Raw genomic sequence first — 27,218 nt, 5'->3', positions numbered from 1 at the left:
CTAACTAGACTTACATGCTTGGACAGTTAACTTCCCTGTTGATGAGCTCATTGCTGAAAAACAAAATAGAACAAAGAATAATAATTTGATATTCTCCTGGTTGGCCTTAGTGACCTGAAATTATCAGAGAGTACTGACCATATGTGGATTCTAGACAGTTGAACATACTCAACAGTCAGGAGGATGGCTACCAGATATGACAGAACATGTGTGCAACTTTTGTAGAGACTTATTGGCAACCTCCTATTAGGTGGCTAATACCTCGAACAGTGGGTGATTAAGGCACAAATAGTAGATGATTAAAATTCACAAACAGTTTGTATTAATACAGAATAGTGATTTTCCAATGGTACAGGCTAAAGCCTCTTTGGATTTCACCTCAGATTTTAGAAAAAGTGAGGAAAGAGGGAGCAAGTAGATGGGGTTTCAAGGCTCAAACCCAGCCTCAACCAGAACAGGTCTGCCTTTGTTTCTTCTTCTTAAGAGTTCACATAAGACTTTCTTTGGTGAAAGGGTTTAGGAATGTAAAGAAAAAAAAAAAAAAATTTGAAAACACCCATGTAAACTGTATTTAAAATACTTCTAAAATACAGTTCCTAAATTATCAAAATGATTTTTTTCCCTGAAGAACAAACTATTGTGTATTTTTATCCAAGGTCAGTTATTGGCCATAAACTAAGATTAAATTTTGTTAATGTCCAACAAAGTTAGGGATCTTATAAAGAAAACATGAATACTTAAACTTAAGTTGGTAGAAGGTTGCCTGAAAACTGATGATTTTCAAGATAAAATTGCTTACTGAGCAGAATGAAGATAAACTGTTTTTCAAATTTCTACCAGTGACATGTTTCTTAGACTCATGTTCTCTGCATCTGACTTCTCATTGTGCAAAATAAGAATTTTTTTCCACCTTCTATAAATCCCGCTTGGGAAGCTAGTGATGATGAACTCTGCAAAGTGGGGTTTTTGAAGATATTGAATTCAAAGATACCCTTAAAGACATGCCCAAATCATTATATGGCAAAACATCAATTTCTCAGGACAGATTCTCAATGCTTGCTCTATAGAAGGAACTCAATTTTCTGTTAAATACAGTTTTTAGTAAATTTCTTGTTTCACTTAAAAAAACCCATTAATTTAATATGCCCCATATTAGTAATGCACTAAAATGGAAAATAGTATAATGTTAGAATTCTTCCGTTAAAACTTCTTCAGCTTAGTTTGAGCACAATGCAAATATCCCCTTTCCAGGAATGATACCAGGTTAGGTGTAATGATACCAGGTTGTAAGTGAAATTGGCTTGTTTAAGGGTTGAATTTTTAGGGAGGAAGATTTGACACCTGGAGGTAAACTACCTATGCACAAGTAACTAGCTGTTGGAGATTTCTGATTTTGATCAATATTTTGACTTTCTACATCTAGGAGTGCAAAGAAACATTAATGCACTAACCTTGAAAGTAACCCTTTCACACATTTCTGAGCTGGGAGTAATGTAGTTAGCGTTCAGGGCTCCATATGCTACAGGTGACATGATGGGAACTGGAGCACACACCCACTGCCTGAAGGCAGCTAGCTGCTCTTCCACAGCCATGATGGCTGCAATGCAAAGATGTTGACTTTGGCTTTGCTTTGACACACTGCATCATATGAAGGACCCACACCACAGTTATTTTTCAAAACAAAATACATATTTCGACAAATTATGGCTAAATCTTGGGCTGCAGTTTTGCATTCACTGGATGTCCCCAAAATTAAGTGTTCCTATAGAGCAATGTTTTTTCCTATAAGAATTGCCTTTAGGTTTCTTACTGAGTTTTCCACTAAATGGGCCTTTCCTAAGTGCTAGCAAACACTGTTCTTTTTACATTTAGAAATTTGGGAACTTTCAAGGTTCTAGCCTTTTCTATTACCAGTCAATCACTCAAGTTAATGTCTTTAGGTTTCCAAAGCATGCACAATTTACTAGTTTTCTAAATGGTCATAGCATATATGTTCCATTCTTCATATATATATATATATATATCTTTTTTTTTTTTTTTCTTCTATATCCTCTTGGTATTTCTATGTTTTCAGGAAGAACAAACATTATCATTGCAATTTTATAGATGAGAACATGGAGGCAAAGGCATGGGCCAATTACTTGGGTGGTCCTGCAGTGACTCAGTAGAGTTAGAATTAGGTAGCTCTTAAATCAGGTTCTCCATCAGCACATCCTACTCTTTAATCTACTCTAGTCATTAAAATAACCTGCAGCTTACAAACTGAGACTGTAAGAAACAAAGAGACCAGGCAGTCCATGACCTCTTCATGCCTCATTTCAGCTTTCAGATAGGGCAGGCTTTTAAATTCCTTGTAAATTAACTGGTTATTGGAAATGAAATAGAACATATCATGTAACTTATCAGGATTGCCACTGCTTCATAACCTCGATTCATTTGTTTCCCCACCTTAACAAAGAAGGTGGATTAAGCCCTTGACAGATGCTTCCCTGTTGGGTTGGGAGAGGTCCATGGCTTTATTCCTTGAGTATCTGACTCTTTGTCACATCAGCAAACTCTTGCCCATCCCATTCGCTCAGACTATTACTTCCTGGTCAGGTTTCCTCTTGAAGAGTCAGCCAGATCCTTACAAGGGCAGGGCATCCTGTTTCCCATCTGATATTAATCACTGATTCTTTTCTGTGGCCCTATGGATGGTGTCCATGGGAATTTGTAGGGGAAGTTCCCACTTGTCTGCCAGAGGTAGATGCTTGTGGAAGCAGCTTAGCGTACAAGGATGAACAGGTTTCTGTCTAGCTGGGCTCCTCAAAGATTTTAATATGCCAATATAAGGAATGCATTTCTAAAACAAATGAGTCTTAAGACAGAATTTCTAAAATATGTTTGACCACAGAGCCATTTTAAATAGAGCCTCTCAAGAAATTAGAGATCTAGATTTGAATCTTATCTCCTTTTAATAATTAGAGTCCTTAATCTTTTTAGCCCTTCTTTCACATCTATAAGAGTGAATTTGCCTACTTCATCGGACTCTAGAAATTAGATGCTGCAAGTAAAGGGCATAGAAAGGACCTTGATATAGTTGATTCTCTTTTTTTAGAGAAGCAATAATGGTATAATGGTTCCAATAATTTTTTTTCTAGGTTAGTGACTTTTTTACTCATTACTTATAAGATGGCTTTAGTGGTGCCAAAGTTGGTTTACCATTTTTCTAAATGCCTATAGGAAAAAAGTTAACAAAAACTTCATTGTTTCACTATATACAGAAACTATCCATATTTTTAAGAGGCAACACATGAGTTTATGCTTTAGGAAGGTCCCGCCCAGAAAAGGAGTTGTTGCTAAATGCTTAGTATTTTCACTTACTTGGTCATGGAGGCAGTGGCTGGGTCAGATTAACTCTTTATTAATGGTAAACATTTGCCTTTATTTGGGGATGAGCACCAGAAAATTACTACAGGAAAAACCACTTGACAACTTTTAGATATGCTTTCATCAGCAAATAATGAAACCTTGAAATTTTACTCTTTTAACTTGAAAATTTCTCATCTAAATTCTAGCTACTATTTGGAATAGAAATATGGCATGCAAGTTTAAAATGAGACATAAAATGAACCTAATAGAGAATTTCATATCACAGAAATATGCCTACTTACCATTAACTTGAACTGAGGAGGCATTTATTGACAAGGCTCTTGTGTTCCTCATCTTCTGGTTTAAGATGCTGTGGATTTTCTTCTTCCTTACTGCTCTTTGCTCAGCAAAGGGGAACTGGAACACCATAATGACATCAGCTTTCACACCATCGTCCTCTGGACTGTGAGACACAAGAGAAAGATGATTATTCAAAGAATACATCTGGTGTCATCCTACACTCTTTCCTGTATTTTCTTCCCCTGAATTATGCCTCAGTTGCTGAGAATGGCAAGCCCTAATCCTCTCCCACTCACTCTCTCATATGTCACTCTCTGACCCAACGCCATTTCATATGTTCCCTCTTCAAGTTTTCATTATGTTTTGAGAGCATTTTTCTCATTAATTTGAAGGCTTGTTATAGCAGTTGGGTAAGACTCAGACATCCAGAAATTATCATTGAAATCATAGACTCTGGGGATTGGAAGAAACTTTAGTGATCTCTTTGTCCAGTCACTCATCTATCTGATACCTGAATCATCTCTACAGCTTCCATGGCAAGTGCTCCTCTAACCCTGCACAGTAATGAAAGTAATGGAAAATTTACAGATTTACTTCCCTAAAGAGGCTTTTTTTTCCTTCTCTGTGGTCAGCTCTGATTTTAAGAGAACTCTTCATTTTGAGTTGAAATGTGTCTCCTTATATCTTCTGTTCATTAAGCTTAGATCTACCAGGTGGGACATACATAAAACATCAATTTCCCTTTTTATATAAAATATCTGAAGATAGTAATATTGTGCTCCCTGAGTCTTCTCCAGATTAAACCCGTCCAGTCCTTGAACTTTTAAAAAATATAAACAGGTTCAAGTCCATTCACGTATGGGCCTGAATTTTACACATTCTTAAAGTAGGAAACCAAACAATTAAACATCTTTAATAAATTAAAATGTATGTATTGATCTGCACATCTCTTATTGCTATACTTAACAGGATTCAAGCTCTAAAAATTATGAATTGCCAATTTTTTGGAATTCTTTGACTAAAAAAAGGAGTTCATATCAATTACAGGTCATTTTATATAGGTCCATTTAGGCTCTGGAATGTGAAAATATAAATAATCAGAATTTTACGTCAAATTGGCAAACATATGACTAAGTATTTTTCCTGATTTAATCACAGGGAAGACATTTATTTACCAGGTGGAATTTCTCTGGATTCACACAAAAATTCATTATAATGGCTACAAATTCAAAGGAGTCCATAAGATTTTGATAATGTTTCTTGAACATTGTGGCAAATCAGAGTTTGAGAAAAGAGGGCACGAAATCGAGAAAGTTTCAGCAAACATGTGCCTTTTATCTCCTACGTGTTACAGAATTTACTCAGTTTATATTTGAAAGTTCTTCTGGAAGTCACTAGTTCTCAGTAAAGGTGTAAGGAACTTGTAGTAAGTCTGTTATAGGCATTAGTCTATTGGTGAGAAAAGTGATTGTTTTCTTCAACTGAATCTGTCTGAATATATTAATTTTCTTTAAGAAGATGAGTCATACAGACCCATACGTTTGCACCTATTACGTATATGTGCTGCTACGTGCTTTCCAAATAACACAATTGAAACCTCTGAGCAGTTTTGGCAACTGATAGGAATATTCCTTCTCCACCACAACAAACAGAACATTTATTAAAACAGAAACCTCTTTTTGTTTAGGTATGCCTCCTGACACTGGGGCTTTATTACAAGTAAAACTTATTGTCCCATATTGTAGTCAACTTTGCCTGCTTAATATTTTTGAAATGACACATTTGTCAAAAAATAAAATAAAAAATACAACTTGGTGCCTGCAGTGACATGCTGGGTTTCCCCAAGACCACGGATTCTGCTAGTCCCAGGCCTCAAAATCAGTTGATAGGGTTTGAATCCTGATTCTGTCACTTGGGGAACTTTGAACATAACACTTAACCTCCCTGAGTTTTCGTTTTATCCTTTATGAAATGATGGTCAATGCTATGTCTTGAGATTGTCGTAGAGATAATGCTTATGAGAAACCCTATCCAAGAGCCTAGCTCACAGAGGTGCACAATATATGAAGGTCCCTGCCCCCTTTGCCCTTTGACTCCATCTTGGCGCAAACATACATACGTCAGTCTGACTACTCGGTTCTTGATATAATGCTTGTTCAAGGCCGAATCTATAAATATGTCATCCACCTGTTATTATAAGACAGAAACGTCGTGTTAATATAGTATTTTATAATAAGAATATACCCCTGGTTAAATGTTAAAGCTGTAGAATTTTTTTTTTTTTTAACATGAGTACTATCATTATTTAAACCAGTGTTTCTCCACTCTCATAGTGCAACAGAATAATTGCAGATTTTTAAAAAAAATTCTAGATGCTGGGGTTTATCTTCCAGAGTTTTAGTTATAACTGACCTGGGAGGGACATAGGCTTTCATACTATAAGAATTTTGCCAGGTGATTCTGAATGTGCTGGTGTAAGTATCTTGGGTAGATACCTAAACCCCATAGAAGGTAAAGCAGAAAAATACAGAGCAGCTGCTATGGGATGCAGAGGGAGACCTTATGAGGTGGTAGAGAGAACTTCGGCACACTCCTGGGTTTAAAGCCTATCCTGCTGCCCATTAACTGAGCCAATTTGAGCCTTAATTTCTTAACCTGTAAAACAAAGATATTGTATGCTGCTCCTCGGGTTTCAAAGATTAAATACACATACAGGGCTTATATACTATGGTAGTCAACTACTGGTGGTTCCCTGGTCTCCAGCTGGGCATTTCAGGTCGCAGGTTCCTTGGCTGGTCTTTGGTCATACATACAGGAAAGAGGGATTAGGGGTTTAGGGGAGAGCCAATGATTTTTGAATTGTTGATTGTCGGCTCTAGGGTACATCAGGGAGGAAGAAAGAGTAATATGCTGTTGTAGATTATATCAGAGTTGCGTTACTCAGTTTATTGCACCAAGGAAGGAGAAGAAAAGCTGCCGTTTTTTCCAGATGCGCAGGTTTAGTGGCCTGTCATGGCATGGTCATGCTGTGCCACACCACACCTACATTTTGGCTTGCAGTACTCCCAGTGGACACTTGGTGGCAACAGTGTCATCGGAATGCTGGCACTGCATTTGATAGGACAGGAGCCACAGGTGAAAAATAAAAACAAAACCCAAAAAACAAAAAAACACATGTCCTATATCCTTAAGGAAAGGATAAAAAGACCAAGTATCATTAAAAAAAAACACAACACAAAAGGTAAAAATAAGTGTAATACTGTTTCAGAGATCAAGGAACAAGTTATGATTTCCTTAGCTTTATTAGGATTTCATAAATGCTTGAGAGCCAAAATATTAACGATGTCCTTTACTTCCTACAATAACTCTGTGGATTAAGAATTATACTGATTCTTATTTATTTGAATAGTAAACTGAGACTCAGAGACATCATATGAATTTCTTTGGCACCATGTGAATAATAAACTAGGACTTAAACCCAGGTCTTCTGTCTGTAGGTCTCTTCTCATCAAACACACAGATTCCCTGTTAAATGTGATGTACATCTTACTTCAATTTCTTTTAGAGAATACATAATAGTAAGTTATAAAATAACTAGTTGGTTGACTTTAAAAGATAACGTATAAAAATTTAAAGATATGCATTTGGTAAGATCAAAAGCAGTGCTTGGAAAACAGAAATTTCTAGGATCCAAAATATACTTTTAGTTGTACTTAAGTTAAAAGAAGTCTTAAAGGGGCTGAGGAGGTGTGGGGTTTATTTGCTGGAAATGAAACTGTTTTGGAAGATGTATTTTCACAAGAGTGACATTGTTATAATCATTTTTCTTGTCACCCACAGCCAGTCCTATTGCTCAGTATTCTGGGGAAATCTAAAAGAAAAGCAAAGGCAAACAAAAAACAATAGGGATAAAAGTGACAAATATTAAAAAGAAGAAAAGTTAATAGCAATTGAGTATCTTAAAAAGTTTGGTTTGTAATTATCCTCTGAACTTCCAACCACAGTTGATCCCTTGGCCTGTTGTAATTTGTTGGTGAAGGTATTGGAGTAAGTTTTTGACTCCGGATGATATCATTCATATGGCAACATGCCCGCTGAGAAGACTATCTGAACCCAGCATCAGGTCTGTCTTTGACTGGTTCAACTCTCTGGGAAGATAGGAGCAGAAATAATAACATAAGAAGAATCTAGGTAGGAGTAACTTCAGTAATCATACAAATAAAGAAGTTTCCTTTTTATAACTCAAATTCCAGGACTCTGACTCATTGAACAGGTCTAGGGTGAGGCCCAGGATCTTTAGGTGTCGGGGAACCATGAGGTAAACACTTTGAGAAATGCTGGGGAGCAGATTGGCTAGGAGGGTTCTTACACTAAAGGCATTTACAATGGGGAAAATTAGAGCAAACATGAAATTTTATTGCTGAGTGGCGTTTATGTATGAACTAGAGACCCTGAAATCATGTTTCCCTGGCAGATTAAGGCCTACCTCATCAGAAACACTCCCTCAACCCTTTTTGGCATTCTAAATTCTCCGAAATTTTGGAGGACACTTTTTTTTTTTTTTTTAAAGTTGTGTGCCAGCTTGTTATAAATTTATTATTTATACCACCTAAAAGAGTAAGTGATTTCTAAATCTATCCTACTTCCCCTCTGGGGCTTTTGTAGAATTTTGTAGGTGGAGTTACTCTCCTAACACTGAACAAAGACCCTCTTTCAGGGTAGTACCTCTTTAAGTCTGATGATTTTGAAATGCTGGTAATTGCACTGAGATTAAGTTCTAAGAGGGCAATTGGAGGTTAGTTGGGTGTTTAATGAAAGAGTTAGGGAGGGGCTGTCAACTCAAACAGGCCTCACCCAGCCATTCACTGATCATTCGAAAACTAGCTCTGTTTACTCACGTAGCCTCCTTTCACTGTCAGATGCCCCCAAATGAATGCTCTCAGAGCAGTCTTTGTATTCACATAGGGGGCTGAGAATGCAACCTGCATATAGTTAGGCCACTGAAGATTGGCCACTGAAGACTGGCCAATGGGATTGGAAAGCAATTTCTTCCACCATCACACCAGATGAGCCCCTGGGAACCAAAATATGCCATAAAGAAAACTTCGGGTTCTGTTGCTTTCTCATAATTATAATGAGTACCACACAAAGGTTGTTTAAAAGATGCTTTTTAAAAATACACCATTAAAAAAGGCTGAACTCAAGGTAGAAACAGAGAACAGAGCACAATAGAATTTGAGCCTCCAGTCATACAGTCAGACATTCAAGGACCTCACCATGTGCCCCTGACCCCCGTGCCCCTCAGCACCACCCTACCTTTCAGGCTTGGCTGTGTACCCTCCCCCATTCCGATAACTCTGCTTTTCTGGATCACAACTCTCCTTCAAGGTCTAGTTGAGGTAATACCTTCTTTGGAGTTATTCCTTGAACCCCAGAGTAATCTTTTTTCCTCTTGCCTTAATTTTTCTTATTTACCTTCTATTCCTAATATAGTTAGCTATGCAAATATGTTACCTTCTCTACTAAACGGAAGACCCTTTCTGGATAGGAACAGTGATTCATCTTTCATGCTCTACAACACATAGGAATGCAGCATGTTTTGTTGAATGAATTAACGAAAGAGAGAATCTATTTATTAGAAAGTCTTGCATTTATCCAGATACTTAAGAGTTTTTAATGGGCTTTGTGATCAATGCTCCTGGAGGAAAAATTGCCCATGAATTAATTGAAGGGATTTTTTCCCCCCTCCTTTTTGACATTTTCAGGTAATTTGATTCCTTGTGGAAAACTCCTCTATGATGACACTGTGTTAGTTATAATAGAAGAGTAGTATCACTGTTGTCTTCTACCTGTGCACCAGGCACAAACTCCATTGTCTTTGAGCTTATTTGCTTTTCACATCAGCCTCTGAGGTGAATACTATCATTTTACTCATTGTATAAGTAAGTAAGTGAATTGCCCACGGTGACACAGCAGTGAGCCAGCTGACCCAGGGCGAGCATCCCGGTGGGTTCTAAGAGCTCCTACCCACTTATGTGTAGCAAGCAGCATGTTAGGGAGACCAAAACTGTTATACTCCTCTCATAGATCGTTTATGCTACAAATATATATGCGAATATATCCATTAAACTCCTCTCCAAAGGCAGCCTGTTTTCTTTGCTTCCAAAAATAAGGGTTATAATCTTAATAGTTCTGTTGCAATCCTTTGAAGTTATTATTGTATCTATTTAAAACCGTAGAGTTTTGGTGAAACCTAAGATTCAATAAATCAGCTGTGAATCGTTATCCTAAGCCTATATTGAACTTGGCCAACCTGGGCACTGGTGGGGCTCACAGGACTCCCAGAAGGGCTTGTTGGCCTGGGAATCGAGTCACTTCATTTTCACTGAAGTCCTCTTTATAACTCCCAGAGCTTTGAACCCAGCGCTGTGCCTGTTGGAGAAGGCGGTTGTGTCCAGTGTCATATGGGATCTGCGGGTGTGTGAGCGATGTGCCAAGGAAGTATGACATTCGGATTACTCTAAACCAGGAAGTAATGATATCACCCAATGGGTTGTAGTGTTATGTGATGTTACCAAAGTTATTTCTTTGATTGTACTAGTTTTTCCTCAGTGTTTTTTGTGTGTGAAATGTCAGAAGGAAACATATAGACATCTGTGACCACCTAATCATATATAGCAAATAGCAACATATTGGATAACCTTATCCCAAATTGGTTTATATTCCTGGGATTGATAGTCAAAATGTTTGTAATGAAGGGTGATAAAGACATTATTAAATATACTACATTTAAGTACATTACAAAAGCCTAGATCTCTGAATTACCTCTTTAAAACAGGAAAATACACAATTAATATCTGTTTAAAGTTGTATTGAAGATATTTAAACCAGAGTGGTTGAAGCAAGAAAAGATCATTATTTAGAAGATTCATGTTCTCTCCAGATGTGTTGTCCTCAAAATTTCTAAATTTAATTATTCTATCAGAGAGGGAATAATTTCTCTCCGACTCTCTTATAGTGCCTGAATAATGACTATTAATCTAAATAGATTACCCAGTAGAGTGAAGATTGTGCAATATTTACAACTTTATCAGAAAATTTACAGACAGCTAATATCACTTCCTTTTGACAAAAAAAATCTTCCCTCAGAAAACATGCATCCACATCATTCCTCCAATCATAGATTGCTTATATTACACATATATATGCAAATATATTTATTTACCTACTTCCTCTCTCTATTACAGTTGATTTAATTATTGTCTTGCTCCTCAAAAACTGACACAGACAAAAGAGATTGTAAGCTAAAAAAGTAATACAAGACAAAGAATAATAATTATAAAGGGGTTGATTCATCAAGAAAATATAGCCATAATAAATATATATGCACCCTACTTCATAGCTCCTAAATTAAGTAAATACTAAATAGATTTGAAGGGATAGACAGCAATAAAATAATAGTAGGGGATTTCAATACCTCATTTTCAACAATGGATAGATCATCCAGGCAGGAAATCAACAGAGAAACATTGGACTTGACCAACAGGACATTCTATATAATAGCAGCAAAATACACATTCTTCTCTGGTGCACATAGACATTCTCCAGAATAGATCATATATGGTAGGTCATTAAAAAAATCTTAGGAAATATTTAAGAAGGCTGAAATTATACCAAGTACCTTTTCTGACTATTACAGTAGGAATGTAGAAATCAATACTGAAGGAAAGCTAGAAAATTCACAAATATGTGGAAATTAAGCAACGTATTTCTTTTTTTTCTTTTTAAAAAAATATATCTTTATTGATTTCAGAGAGAGGAAGGGAGAAGGAGAGAGAGAGAGATAGAAACATCAATGATGAGAGGAGAGTCATTGATCGGCTGCAGCCCGCAACCCGGGCATGTGCCCTGACCGGAAATCGAACCCCGATCGCCTGGATCCTAGGTCGACTCTCAACTGCTGAGCCACGCCCGGCCGGGCAAGCAACATATTTCCGAACAACCAATGGGTTAAAGGGAAATCCAAAAATATCTTGAAACAAATAAAAAGGGAAATACAATATACCAGAACTTATGGGATGCTGCAAAAGCAGTTCTAAGAGGGGAGTCTGTAGCAATAAATGCCTACATTAAGAAAAGAGAAAAGATGTTAAATAAACATCTTTTTACCTCAAGGAAGAAGAAAAAAACTAAGCCCAAGGTTAGCAGAAGCAAGGAGATAACAAAGACCAGAGCAGAAATAAATGACATAGACACCAGGAAAATAACAATAAAAGATAAAGGAAACTAAGAACTCATTTTTTAAAAAAGATAAACAAAATAGGCAAGGCTTTAGCTAGACAAACTAAGAAAAAAGAGTCAAGTAAACAAAATAAAAAATGAAAGAGGAGACGTTATAACTGGTACATCAGAAATATAAAGAATCACAGGAGACTACTATGAACAATTATATTCCAACAAATTGGATAACCTAGAAGAAATGGATAAATTCCTGGAAATATACAGCTTGCTAAGACCGAATCATGAAGAAATAGTAAGTCCAAACACATCAAAAATGAGCAAGGAAACTGAGTCAGTAATCAAAAGCCTCCCAACACTGGTGAATCTACCAAACATTTAAAGACAAATTAATACCAATCCTTCTCAAAAGCTTACCAAAAAACTGAAGAGGAAGGAATACTCCCAAATTCATTTTACAAGGCAAGAATTACCCTGATACCAAAGCCAGATAAGGACACCATAAGAAAAGAAAACAATAGGCCAGTATCCCTGACAAATATAAATGCAAAAATTCTCAACAAAATATTACTAAACCAAATTCAATAGCACATTGAAAGGATCATACACCATAATGAAGTGGGATTTATTCCTGGGATACAAAAATGTCTCAATATATGCAAATTAATAAATGTGACATACACATTAATAGAATGAAAGATAAAATTATGTGTTCATCTCAATAGATGCAGAAAAAGCATTTGACAAAATATCTTTCATGATAAAAATGCACAACAAATTGCCCTACCTCAACATATTAAGGCCATATTCAAGCCCACAGTTTACATCATACTCAACAATAAAAGGTTGAAAGCTTTCCCTCTAAGATCAGAAATAAGAATATGGGCATCCACTCTAACCACTCCTATTCACTATAGTACAAAATAGAAAAAGAAATAAGACATTTAAATTAGAAAGAAGTGAAGTTGCCTTTATTTGCAGAAATATGATGCTGTATATAGAAAATCCTAGACTCCACCAAAAAACTGTTAGAACTAATGAATTCAGTAAAGTTGCAAGATACAAAATCAATATACAGAAATCAGTTGCATTTCTATTACACTAGCAGCAAAATATCTGAAAAAAGAAAACGATCCCATTCACAATAACATCAAAAATAATAAACTTACTTAGGAATAAATTTAACCAAGGAAGTGAGACATCTCTACCCTGAAAGCTATAAGACTTTGATGAAGGAAATTGAAGAAAACAAAAACAAATGAAAGATATCCCATATTTATGGACTGGAAGAATTAATATTGTTATGGTGATAATTATTTTGTAATATATAAATGTATCAAATCAGCATGTTTTACACGTTAAACTTACACAATGTTATGTGTCATTTGCGTCTCAATAAAGCTGGATAAAAACTGATACAGGGAAGTAAAGAAAGTAAGGATAAAGACATCTTTATATAATAAATAAATACAACGTGTTGCTTAAGTAAAAGTAATCTAGCACCGTATATGAGATTTATAATCCTTATGGATTTAGATATTAAATGAGAGAAAAATTGCTGTAGAACTGAGTTTCCCACCTCAGCTGAGTTCCTCCTTGACTCGTAGAACAAGTTAGCGGAAAGCGCGTATGTTCCAGTTACCTCTGTGGCCTCAAATCCCCGTTCTGTCATTTCCTAGCTGTGGACCTTGCCTTCAGAGGCTTAGTTCTCTCATCTCTAACATGCGGACACCAGGCCTCTTTGCAGTGTTATACTGAAGGTTTGACGGGAAATATACAACAACTCGCCTTTTCTTTCAGGATTCAAAGGAAGGACGTTGAAGGGAGAGGCGGCGTTACACATCGTCCTCTTTTCATCCTGCCTCATCTTTAATTACCAAGCAAACGTAAATCTTAGCTCTCGAGTAAGGACTCAGCCACTCTCCACATCTGATTTTTCTTACCTCTGAACAGAAGCTTTTGGATAACATCTGCTTATTTTTTTCTCAAAGCCTCCAAATCCAATCTGCTCTCTGTAGGCATAGGGCTGAAGCCCTTCGCCGAGCATTAAGCATCTTTTACTTTTCTTACCTTATGCCAGTCCACGCTTGAAATAGTCTAATACCTTTGTTAAGTTTACCTTGACCCAGTTGCTTTTTCTCAGTAGAACTCCTGCTTCAGTGTTGATCTGAGCCGAGTCTTACCTCTGCCTTCTAATTTGTATAGAGAGTAACTACATTCCAACTACATCCATCTCCTTGCATCACTTTCTGTTTCCAAGTTTTTTGTCACTACAATTCTAGCACAGACTCTCAAGGATACTTTGAGGACCACTTAAAGCCCTGTTCTTGGTGTTCCTGGTACAAAGAAGATAAAATTTAGAACTGCTTTGGGTTCAGGCATAGTGTTTTTGAGGGAGAGATGACCCCAATAAGAAAATTTCCGATGGTTGCCTTTGTTAATGCAGCTGATGATCACTACTAGGCCATGTTAATAGTATAGTTGAAAGAGGCTAATGTACCAGGAATACTTTCTTGATTTCTGGTGTCTTATGGGTTGGTCAATGTGAAGTAAAGTCACATAGACGTGTCTTATGGATGAGAGCTTATTAAGAACATGTAATCTCAAGTCCTAACTATATCATTTACTAGTTGTGTGATCTTGAATAAATTAACTTTTCTATACCTTGGTTTTCTCATCTGTAAAACTGATAGTAATTGTACCTACCTCGTGAGGCTGTTTTTGAGGATTAACTAAAATAACACATAAGATGCTTATTGTGGTGCTTAGCATTCAATATATGCTAAGCTATTGTTATTGTCATAGTGTTACAAGTTCGTAACTTTCACATTCGTAATGACAGTATAATTTAAAAATATTTCTTGATATTTCTGAAATATATATTTTTTCCAAATTAAGTATTCTTTCTGTTCATGACCCTACTCAAACTTATAATAATAATGAAAGTGACCTGCCTGTTTGGGAAATCATGAATTACTGGTATCTGGTTACCGGAGTCTTCTCTGAAGAATGATATGAAAGATGATGACACATGTCTGTGCCACTATCTCAGGGAACTGGGATGGGTTTTAGCAGTATCTGAACATGAATGCTTTTTACTTTTTTTTCTGTTTGCATTCATATTAGTAAATCCCAAATTATGAGGAAGAGCAGGACCTGCAACCTGTTTTTCTTGGCTGTCTAGTTAGCACCCATATAGGGCAGAGAGAGGAATCTGGTTTTATTCATTGAAATTTAGCAACAATAAACAGGAGTGGCTCGGGATGAGGCATGAACCCTTCCTGTAATTCTTCTTAAGGTAACTTAGTGGGGAGTGGAAGGAAGGGGACACCTGTCTTATTTAAATAGGGTTAAAATAATACAAAGCCTTTCCTGACTATGGGAACCCTAGTTGATCTTTCTTGTCTTTGAAGTTCTTCGGTACTTATTTCCTCAACATACAATTTAATCCTTAATTATATTGTGTCATGCTATTCAGTTTCACGTGTGTTACCCTCATCGCTCCAAAGAGATTGGGAACAGCTGTAGGGAACAGATTATGTTTCCTTTCCTGGAAGACTCAGATGCCGAGAAGTGTACAGAGCTGCATAACCATACCATCTCCTGGGAAAACAGGTTGTCTAATTAAATTGGGAAAACTGGCTCACCATATGGAGAATAGTGCCTGGGCCCCATCGCACTTGAAGGTGGGCTCCAAATACATCAAAGACGCAGCGGGAAAGGTCAAACTATAAAGTTGATTGAAGAAACTATAGTAGAATATTTTAGTATAGACTTAGAAAGAGGGAATGACTTCATAAAAAACTTTAAAAACACAACCATAACGCAAAGAGAATTGATGAATATGATTATTTCAAACTTATGAATCTGTTTCACGAAGGACAGCCTGGTTCAATTACTAGCAGACAGAATGGAACGGTGCAATGTCTGTAACCAGCAAACCGCTCACAGCGCGACGTAAAGAACTGCAGAGCAATGCTAGGAAAACAAAACAGCCTTAATGGAAACACGGGCAAAGGACAGGCACAGGCAACTCATAGAAAGCAAAGCCCAAAAGGCTAACACGGATACATAACAATGCGCACACTCATTAGTAATTAGAAAAATGCAAATTAAACCACGAATAAGATAATGGCTGGCAGAAATTAGAAAGCCAACTAATACCAGGTGTTGGCAAAGCTGTAGGGACGTGGGGATCCTCACGCACTGCAGATGGGAGTGCGCGCTGATGCAGCCGCTCCAAAGAGCAAGCCAGCACCCATTAGCCAAATTAAGTGTATGCACACCTAATGACCCGGTAATTTTGCTTCCGGAAGAACTTGCATGGGTTCATAAGGGGGTAAGGTGGAGGCTGTTTGGTGCAGCATTTCTTGGAATAATGGGCAGGAGGTAAAACATGGTGGGTACACGCTATGAATCATCATGTGACCGTTAAGAGCAATTAATTAATACACATTTAACAACATAGATCTTAACAAATCTGAGTTAAACAGTATGAAACAAAAAGTGATACAATGGATTGAATATTTGTTTACCCCACAAACTCATATGTTGAAATCCTAACCCCCAATGTAAAACTATTAGGAAGTGGGGCCTTTGGGAGGTAATTAGGTTATAAGTGGGGTTGGTGTCCTTATAAAAGAGACTCCGAGAGCTGGTGAGCCCCCTGCTCTCTACCACGTGAGATACACCAAAAGATGACCCGAAAGAGAACCTTCACCAGAACCTGGCCATGCTGGTACCCTGATTGTAGACTTCCAGCCTCTAGAACTATGAGAGAGAAGCTTCTGCTGGTTATAAGCCACTCAGTCTATGACACTTCGGGAAAGCAGCCAGAATTGACTAAGACAGAATTGAATGACACGTAGAATGATTAAAAGCATGTGCATACAAAACAACAAAATGTATTTTTGCAAAAATAAATATAAACAAAAGACTACACATGAACCACAGAATGGTCACCTGCAGAGGGAGGTGAATGGGAGTGTGCTATGAGAATGAAGGGTAATAAATAGTGATGACGAGAGGGGCCTTGCATGTAGTCATGACGATAATGTACCATTACCTACTTAGCCTTTGCCGCTAAGGTTTCCTCATTCCTAGAAATGTAGGCTGCACTGAAACTTAAAAGTCTACCTTCAAACATAGCTTCTGTTATAGATACACTATAGCATTTCTTTCACTTCCTTTTAAAACACCAATTGCATTTTCGTCCATTCACTTCAGTAGAAACAATGTCTTAGTCTAAAACAAGAACAATGTTGGGCAGAAAACATAAAGAAAACAGATTTTTAGCTGTTCCAATAAATTATATTGTCTCCCATTGTTCAAAGAACTTGTATATCTTTTTAACCACTACATACTGATATTTTTTTATTGAAGAGGTTATGTGGAGTTGCTCAGGATTAGAGGAATAAAGGGAGTACTGGGTATATATCTAGTTTTTACCTGGCATTCCTCAAGAATGGATTACAAATCCTATTTTTTAAGGTGCTATAAATATAAAAGGATTTATATCCTAAGAATCCTGAAACACCAATAAGAAAGAATCTCTGCACCCCTGTGTTCATAGCAGCGCAGTTTACAATAGCTAAGATCTGGAAACAGCCCAAGTGCCCATCAGTAGGTGAGTGGATAGAAAAGCTGTGGGACATTCACACCATGGAATACTACACAGCTGTAAAGAAGAAGAATCTCGTACCCTTTGGGACAGTATGGAAGGACCTGGGGAATATTATGCTAAGTGAAATAAGCCAGGCAGAGAAAGACAAACATCACATGATCTCACTTATATGTGGAATCTAAAAAACATAAACTGATGAACAGAATAGATTCAGTGACATAGAAGCATGGAACAGACTGACAAATCTCAGAGGGAAGGTGTGGGTGGGAGGGCGAGTGAGGAGAGATTAACCAAAGAATCTATATGCATATATGCACAACCCATGGACACAGACAGTAGTGTGGTGGAGGCCTGGGGCAGGGAGTGGGTGCAGGGTGGAAGGGGTCCATGGGGACAAAAGGGGATATCTGTAATATTTTGAACAATAAAAAACCCAAAAAACCAAAAACAAAGCATACCAAAAAAAAAAAGATGTATATCAATTCCTAAATGTTAATTATTGGTTTGGGGAGGTGAAACTTCAATATAGAAAAAGTATGCATGGCTTAATAATTGAAAGTATACATTATAAACATCTTTAGCATGTCTAGGACAAAGATTGGATGGTGATATGGAAAAATGAAAACTGACTTGAGAAAGAAAGAAAGTGTGCATGTGTTTTTCAGTCCTCACCTGAGGATATTCTTTCCATTGCTTTTTCAGAGAGAGTAGGAGGGAGAGAGAGAGAGAAACATCGATGTGAGAGAGACACATCGATTGGTTGCCTCCCACATGTGCCCCGACTGGGGCCAGGGATTGAGTCTGCAACTGAGGTACATGCCCTTGGCCAGAATCAAACCCAGGACCCTTCAGTCCACAAACTGACGCTCTAACCACTGAGCCAAACTCGCTAAGGTGAAAGAAAATGTTTTTTTTTGGGAAGGAAAAGTTCTTTGACTAACACAAACCAATACACCTGTCATTTTTATACCTTTAAAAATAACTGTGCTCTGTGTCTCCTTGTCAAAGAAGCTACCTTGAGCTTTGTCTTTATAGGTATCCTGAGCAGAATTATTATACAGCTAAATTTACTTTTTTTTTTCCTTTTGGGAGCATTCCTTTATTTTAGTTTTTAAAAAATTGTTAGTATTTCATTTAAATATTATGTAACAAGTCTGGGTATTTTTTACTTTTACTATGTTTGTAAGATAAAATGAATATTTATGATCATCTTTCCTCATATACATAAAAATATTTTAAATTTTAAAGTGTGGCCTTCCAAAAAGAGCATGTGGCCTTACAAGTAACCACTGCTGGCATGGTTAAGCTTTTCCACTGGGGTAATATTGTGGTTGAATAGGGGGAGAAATGGGCCTGGAGATACCTTGACATCAGTTCTCTCGCCTTTAAATGAAGCAGGGGAGTTAGAAAGAGTGGTTTATCAGAGTGACCCATTTGTCAGACATGCCAATTACCTTGCCCCCCAACCTTACCTCCCCATCCCATCAGACAGTGATTCAGTGGGTCTGGAGTGGGACCTAGGGATCTGCGAGATGATTCTGATGCAGGCAGTCTGAAAATTATGTTTTGAAAAATATTGAATGAAATGATCTACAAAATCCCTTCTACCTTCATTGCTCCATGACAGAAATAATTTTATCTGACTTACCAACTTTTCACTCATCTCTTTTAAGTCCTTAAGTTGGTATATGCCATTTTGTCCAGAATTACTATTGATTCGTGCATCTAAAATTTTAAAGGTACCATGGTAATACTCCGTTTTCTGGCCTATGATAAAAAGGAAAAGGAAAAAATTAAATGTTTAGGCATAAAATTCAGGATCTGACTATAACAAAGCTAATATGGTCTTGAATATATTGCTGAGATTCTTTCTAATTTTGTTTCATAAAAAGTATATTAAAATAGTGATTAATGTTTTATATTAACAAGAGCAGGTTATATTTATTGAATGCCTATTATGTGCCAAGCCCTGTTCTGGACACTTTATGTGTATCAATTCCTCACTCCAGCTCTCTAAGATTATAATCACCTCCATTTCACCAATGAGAAAAGTGAGGCTCAGAGGTATTAAGTAACTTGCTCTATGCTATGCAAGTGGTAAGCGACCTACCAGGGTTTCAAACCCAGATAGTCTGGCTCTAGCACTGGAATGTCTAATTACCACATTACTGTTTGCTGAGGTGAAGTGTATATCATGTTATACTCTACTGGAAGTAGAGGTAAATAAAAATCCTTATATATTTTAACTTTGTAATGTGAGAACCAAGTACACTAAGAAATACATACAAAGAAAAGCAGGAGGAAAACTGAGTTTGGAAGTGAGAATAGTGTGTAACCAGGATGAATCAGTCAGAAAGGCGAAAGATCAGAGAAGAAAGATCAGGAAACTACTGAGGAATTTAGTAATCTTAGGAGCAAAGCCTGGGGGTGGAGGGCAGGGTGGGAGAGGAAGCTAGGAAAGAGTTAGGGACTGAGAACAGAACCGCCTTTCTCCTTGGGGAGCCTGCATAGGGTTTCCCATGGCCCTGGGAAAGAAGCAGGGATCTCAGGATAGTCTGTCTCCTATGTGAGACATCTCTGGGTGTGTAAGGCTTTTTCGGTCCCCCGATACTCATCTAGACAATCCATACTGTCACCAATCCTGTTACTCATAGCAAAGGAGCTTTTGTGCAATCAAATTAGCTCACCTAAGAATCTTTTGCCACCATGTAAACTATAGGTGGGGTTGTTATATGGGGATCCAGAACTATGTTCTCAAGCACTTTAAAGCTCTTTCTTTTTTTAAAAAAATGCTTTGTTGATTTCAGAGACAGGAAGGGAGAGAGAGAGAGAGCTAGAAACATCAATGATGAGAGAGTCATTGATCAGCTGCCTCCTGCACACCCCCTTCTGGGGATCAAGCCCACAACCAAGGCATGTGCCCTGGCCAGGAATTGAACCATGACCTCCTGGTTCATAGGTTAGCGCTCAACCACTGAGTCACACCGGTCGGCCCTTTAAAGCTCTTAATGGAGGCTTCAGTCTCTCATTAAGTCTGAGGAAGGTGACAACAGATAAGACTATTCAAATAAGCAGCCTGAACTGGTTGTTTAATCACATACACCTGGGTCAGAGTCACATTGCAGGAAGAGATTTGTCAAAAAATGTAAATGGTTTTCACTCTATGCAGAGAAAGGTGAAATGTAAGAAGAGAGAATTCCAAAATGCATTATTCGTGTGATTATAAATATATCAGGCAATAAAAAAATTCCCTGAATATTATTTTGGAAAGAATGAAATTTTTTCTCTAAAAATAAGTAACAACATTGTGTCATATTTATAGTTTATATCATTTCAAAATTTATTATTTCATTGCATATGCTATTCTTTTACCCTTGAAATGTTGGTGGACAGAAAAATGATGAGTAAAGGAGCCAATTTTAGTAATTAATTTAGTAACTAATCACGGATTTCACTTGAATATGCAATGAACGATTAGACTTGCTATGATTACTAGTAAATTTCAGACAATCACTATCTTTTGTGTAGATTCTCAAAAGAGTCCTAGATTGTGAGGTCCAAGGAGATAGGGAATTGGCCTGCTTTACTTAATGCTGTGTTTTGAGCACTCAGAAAAGTACTTGCATATAATAGGCATTCAGTTATTATTTGTTGATGAAATAATTGAATAAATAAAAATTATTCAGAATGTGGGCATTTACAGGTAAAAGTACAAGTTTTTAAAAATGAAATTACATTTACATATATGCAGGTGAAGCTTTACAGAAAAATGAACTCAAACTGAGCTAAATCCATAATTTTACCTACCAGAGACTAAGAAGTGAGCCAGAAGACCGATGGTTACTGCCACCACAGCCAGTGATAACACAACAAGGAGGACAGTCACCCATGGTTTCAAACCTCGGCTTCGGGTGCCAAGTCCTACTGCCCTGCATGAAGGAAAACTCACGTTACTCTCATGTAATGGTTACAGTCTTTCTGTCCTCCTTGAATAATTTCAAGTTTTTTTAGTCTACCTTTCCCAGCAAGAAGACATTTGTCTTCAATTTTGGTGAAGGCCATCTTGGTTTGAGGGGAGGTGTGAAAAAGATCAGAATTTTGGAATCCATAATATTGCTTCTGGTTTCATTTCTCAAGGCAATTGATGGCTCTGCGTGGTGGCCAGTTCTGACTTCTCCTAATAGTGTGGTCCAAAGTAGGACACATGCTTGAAAAAGCACCACTCCTTTCTTCAACACTTTAAAAAAGATCTCTTTTACCTGTCTATCCTTTTAGAGTTTACAGAATGATTTCAGATCTATCATCCCATTTACTGTTTATCTTTTATTTTTAACTGGCTGTGGAAAGGCAGTGTGTCCTCTGATGGACAAGAGCTAAGGTGCTAGAAGCCAAAGCTCTATGGGGAGTGACATCACTTAGTCTCTTAAATGGCTGAACACCTAAAAATTTAAAAATGCGGGAGAACTTAGAGACTATGTAGTATAGTTTAATGTATTTTCTTGATGAGGAAACTGAGGCCCAGAGATAAATAAGTAGCTACTCCAATATAATAGGACCAACAGTAATCTCAAACTCATGAATTCTCCCTCTTTCAACACAACTTTTTTTTCTCAGTGCCAGGCTGCCTCTCCATCGATTGCATTTTCATTTTTAAATATATTTTTATATAGCTTAGTCACTCATTTATTTATTTGACTATTCATTTTCTCAGAGAATTTTATCAGTATGTCTCCAAGTCATTCAAAAGCACAAAAAAGAACCAAAGGACAAAGGCTAGAACTCAAGGAATTTCCTGAACTCTGAAATCTGTCTTCTTGCCATATAAGCCCACTCCATCCTCAAAGCCAGCAATGGTGAATCTCCCTCAGATTAAATCTCTCTCATATTCTGAATTTCTCTCAGGTAGAGCCTTTTATAATCCTCACCCAAGGATATGTTTTTATTGATTTCAGAGGGAGGGAGGGTGAGAGAGAGAGAGAAACATTGATCGTTGTTGCTTCCTCTAGGCGTCCTGACCTGGATCAAACCCGAAACCTAAGAACCGAGCCTGCACCCTTTCAGTGTATGGGACGACTCTCCAACCAGCCGAGCCACCTGGCCAGAGCAAACCTTGTCCTTTTGTAGGGCATAACCTCTTAGGTTAGGCCCAACTGATTTAATCATATCTGCAAAATTCCTTCACAGCAGTGCCTAGAATAGTGCTTATTATTATTTTTTAAATATATCTTTATTGATTTCAGAGAGAGGAAAGGAGAGGGAGAAAGAAAGATAGAAACATCAATGATGAGAGAGTCATTGATTGAGCCCACAACCCGGGCATGTGCCCTGACTGGGAATTGAACCCTGATAGCCTGGATCCTAGGTCGATGCTCAACCGCTGAGCCATGCCCTGCCAGGCTAGAATAGTGTTTGAATAACTGGGAGAAGGAATATGTACACAAAGGGATAGGATTCTTGGGGCACATCTTAGAGATTTATCACAAAATATTATGACTTTGATAAAATAGACAGAAATCTAAAGACTTCACACAAAAACATGTGAGATATAAATCTTCTTTACTAATTGTGGGGGTGGTGAACTATTTCATTAAAATGGAATTCTATATTAAGCATGCAATTAGAAGACTAAGGGATATTTTTTCAAGCAATAATTTGGGAGAATGTAAAGTGAACTGTTAACATGGAAAGAAAGCTAAAGTTAATCCCTCTTCATGACCTAACTGGCGCTCTACCTTCCGTGAGATCCAGTTTTTCACATCCTTTATACCTTCATTAAGCTTGATTATTCAGCATATTCAAGGCATGATTTTTCCAAAGATGTTGTCAATGAAAACATGATAATTTGAACAATTTTATAACTTCGCTTTCTGTAGTCTTACAGACTGAAAGATTTACATCTTGAAGAATATATAGAACAGTATGAATTGTTAATGATCAAAGCTGGGATATTCATTTCCTCAGCAACCAAGCTCTAGCCTCAGGACTTCTATATATATATGTGAGTTCAAAGATGACTTGAGTTAGCAAAAGGCCTCCCTACCCCACGTGGATTTACCTTTTTCTAGAAAGTCCTTCCCTGAAGGCAGCAACTTTGACTCACTCCACAGTCAACCACATGCCCTTTATAATTTTGTCTACAAGCTCCAAATTTTTCTTTTTTCAGGATGATTTTTCTGTTTTCTTATAGATACGTGTTATCATTTCACACATGTAGATAGATACATGTGATTGTTTTACACATGTCAATTAACAGATAGGTTATGTTCTCATAACTCTTCATAAAGATAGCTTTTGAAGTTTAAAATGTACTATCTGATTTAAAAAGAAATTATCGGTTAGCTTCCCATGCCTACCAAAATATCTATTTAACTCCTAATGTAACTGACAAAAGGTGTTAAATGCAGTAAATTCCTGGGAGCCATTTGGTGCAGAAATCTGCTTCTCTTTTTCTAGCCTGGTTCCCATCTCTGGAGGAAAATTCTTATAGGCCAAAGTGCCAAACTCTCATTTCACCAATGAAAATCATCATTCCCTCTGAACCACTAAAATCAGTCATTTGTTAGAGAAAAGCATTCTTTTGTTGGGACCTAATTTGTGAATATCTACCTGGGTACTCTGTGGCTATTTTATTTTATTTTATTATTTTTTAATAGTTGCAAATATTACAGATATCCCCTTTTTTCCTCATTGACCCCCCTTCACCCACTCCCCGCCCCAGGCTTTCACCACACTTTTGTCTGTGTCCATGGGTTATGCATATAAATATATAAATTTTTTGGTTACTCTCTCCCCACCCACCCTGCCACCCATACCTTCCCTCTGAGATTCGTCAGTCTGATCCATGCTTCTATGTCACTGAACCTATTTTGTTCATCAGTTAATTAAGTTCTTTAGATTCCACATATAACTGAGATCATGTGATATTTGTCTTTCTCTGCTTGACTTATTTTGCTTAGCATAATTTTCCCCAGTTTCCCTTCCTACTGTCTCAAAGGGTATGAGCTCCTTCTTCTTTACAGCTGCATAGTACTCCATGGTGTGAATGTCCCACAGCTTTTTTATCCACTCATCTGCTGATGGGCACTTGGGCTGTTTCCAGATCTTAGCTATTGTAAACTGTGCTGCTATGAGCATAGGGGTGCATATATTCTTTCTGATGAATGTTTCAGGGTTCTTAGGATACATTCCTAGGAGTGGAATCACTGGGTCAAGAGGCAGCTCCATTTCTAATTTTTTGAGGAACCTCCATACTGTTTTCCATAGTGGCTGCCCCAGTCTGCATCCCCACCAGCAGTGCACTAGGGTCCCCTTTCCCCACACCCTCGCCAGCACATGTCGTTTGTTGACTTGTTGATGGAGCCATTCCGACAGGTGTGAGGTGACACCTCATTGTGGGTTTAATTTGCATCTCTGATGATTAGCGACGTTGGGCATTTTCTCATGTGTCTCTTGGCCATCTATCTGCATGTCCTCTTTGGAGAAATGTCTATTTAGGTCCTTTGCCCATTTTTTAATTGGATTGCTTGTCTTCCTCTTGTTGAGTTGTATTGAGTTCTTTGTACAGTTTGGAAATTAGCCTCTTATCAGATGCATCCTTGGCAAATATGTTCTCCCATATCATGGGGTTCCTTTGTATTTTGAGGCTGATTTCTTTTGCTGTGCAGAAGTTTTTTAGTTTGATGTAGTCCCATTTGTTTATTTTTTCATTAGTTTCTTTTGCCCTAGGAGATGTATCAGTGAAAATTCCACTATGTGAGATGTCTGTGACTTTACTGCCTATGATTTCTTCCAGGATTTTTATGTTTTCATGACTTATATTTATTTAAGTTTTTTATCCATTTTGAAATTATTCTTGTGTATGGAGTGAGTTAGTGATCTAGTTTCAGTTTTTTGCATGTATCTGTCCAATTTTCCCAACATCATTTATTGAAGAGATTATCTTTACTCCATTGTATGCTCTTGCCTCCTTTGTCAAATATTAAGTTAATATAATGGCGTGGGTCTATTTCTGAGGTCTCTGTTCTGTTCCATTGATCTATATGTCTGTTGTTATACCTGTACCAAGCTGTTTTGATTATAATGACTGTAGTATAGTTTGATATCCATTAAAGTGATCCCTCCAATTCTGTTCTTCTTTCTCAAGGTTGCTGTGGCTATTCTGTTTTTTTGGGGGGGGTTCCATATAAATTTTTTGAATATTTGTTCTAGCTATATGAAATATGCTGTTGGTATTTTAATAGAAATTGCATAGAATCTATAGATTGCTTTGGGTAGTATGGACATTTTAATGATATCAGTTCTTACAATCTATGAGCATGGTATATTTTTCCATTTGTTTAAATCTTCCTCTATTTCTTTTTTCAGTTTCACGTAGTTTTCCGAGTAAAAGTCTTTTACATCCTTGGTTAAGTTTATTCCTAGGTATCTTAATTTTTTAATTGCAATGGTAAAGGTATTGTTTGTTTAGTTTCCCTTTCTGAGAGCTCATTTTTGGTGTATAAAAATGTTGTTGATTTTCAGATGTTAATTTTGTATCCTGCTACCTTACTGAATTCTTTTATCAAACCTAGTAGTACTTTAATAGAGTCTTTAGGGATTTCTATGTATAATATCATGTCTGTGACTATTTTAGAATGAGCATTTAATACTAAAAATGATAAGAACAAGAGCTACTATTTAGTAAGTGCTGACTTTGTAGAGTTGTTGATGTATTGCAATCTTTCATCCTCCAAACACTCTTGTCAGTAGAATTATTTATCTTTATTTTATAGGTAAATAACTTGCTCAATTCATTTTACAGAGTTAGAACTTAATTTTAGCCTCTAGTACCCAGAACCCATTTTTTTTCTCTGTGATATCAAACTTCCTTCTGAGAATAATTTTCTTCTTTTTCAGAACAGGCTTCCTATTAACCCAAATGAATAGTGTGTGAAATTTCAAGCAGCATAAAAAACAAATGAATAGATACTCAGAAGAGGGGATGCAGGGTCATGTGATAACTCTGTTCTTAATAATTTTAGGAGCCTCCATACTGTTTTCCATAGTGGCTGTACCAGTCTACATTCCTAACAGTGAGTGAGGGTTCCTTTTTCTCTCCAACCTCTCCAACACTTGTTACTACTTGTCTTTTTTATAATAGCCATTCTAACAGGTGTGAAGTATATCTCATTGTAGTTTTGATTTGCATTTCCCTAATAGCTAGTAAAGTTAAGCATCTACCCATAAAATTTGAGAACATTTATTTGCAAAGATATATGCTCCCCTATGTTCATTGCAGTATTATTCACAGTGTCCAAAACATGGAAACAACCAAAGTGTCCTTTGATAAAAGAGTGGATAAAGATGTGGTACAATGAAATGTTACTTAACCATAAGAAAAGATGAAATACTGTCATTTGCAACAACATGATTGGATCTTGAGATTATCACGCTAAATGAAGTAAGTCAGGCAGAAAAAGTCAAGACCCATACGATTTCAGTCATATGTGGGATATAAAAGTGAAAGCAACAAATGAGCAAACAAGACAAACAAACAAAGGCTCACAGACACAACAACAGTATGGTGGCTACCAGAGGGAAAGTGTGTACTTAAAACCCATATAATTTTATTAACCAATATTACCCCAATAAATTTAAGAAAAAAATAAAAACAAAAAAGCAAAGAGATTTATGAACTAAAGGTCGAGGTTATTTTACTGATTGGAGC

The 27,218-nt window shown here is 37.1% G+C and overlaps 1 protein-coding gene across 1 annotated transcript in view; it reads right to left on the bottom strand.

Moving 5' to 3' along the window:
* Nucleotides 1-27,218, bottom strand: part of TMPRSS11A (transmembrane serine protease 11A) — a 43,403-nt gene that overhangs the window by 11,642 nt on the left and 4,543 nt on the right. The window contains exons 2-6 of the mRNA XM_016213205.2: nucleotides 21,320-21,441; nucleotides 19,161-19,279; nucleotides 5,771-5,838; nucleotides 3,654-3,814; nucleotides 15-53 (exon numbers count right to left, since the gene is read on the bottom strand). Coding sequence (XP_016068691.2) covers nucleotides 15-53; nucleotides 3,654-3,814; nucleotides 5,771-5,838; nucleotides 19,161-19,279; nucleotides 21,320-21,441 — 509 coding nt within the window. The remainder of the gene's footprint in view (nucleotides 1-14; nucleotides 54-3,653; nucleotides 3,815-5,770; nucleotides 5,839-19,160; nucleotides 19,280-21,319; nucleotides 21,442-27,218) is intronic.

Source organism: Miniopterus natalensis, chromosome 1 (genome assembly GCF_054644295.1).
Source record: "Miniopterus natalensis isolate mMinNat1 chromosome 1, mMinNat1.hap1, whole genome shotgun sequence".
NCBI classification, from domain to species: domain Eukaryota; kingdom Metazoa; phylum Chordata; class Mammalia; order Chiroptera; family Miniopteridae; genus Miniopterus; species Miniopterus natalensis.
This window is presented reverse-complemented; position numbering and strand designations above follow the sequence as displayed.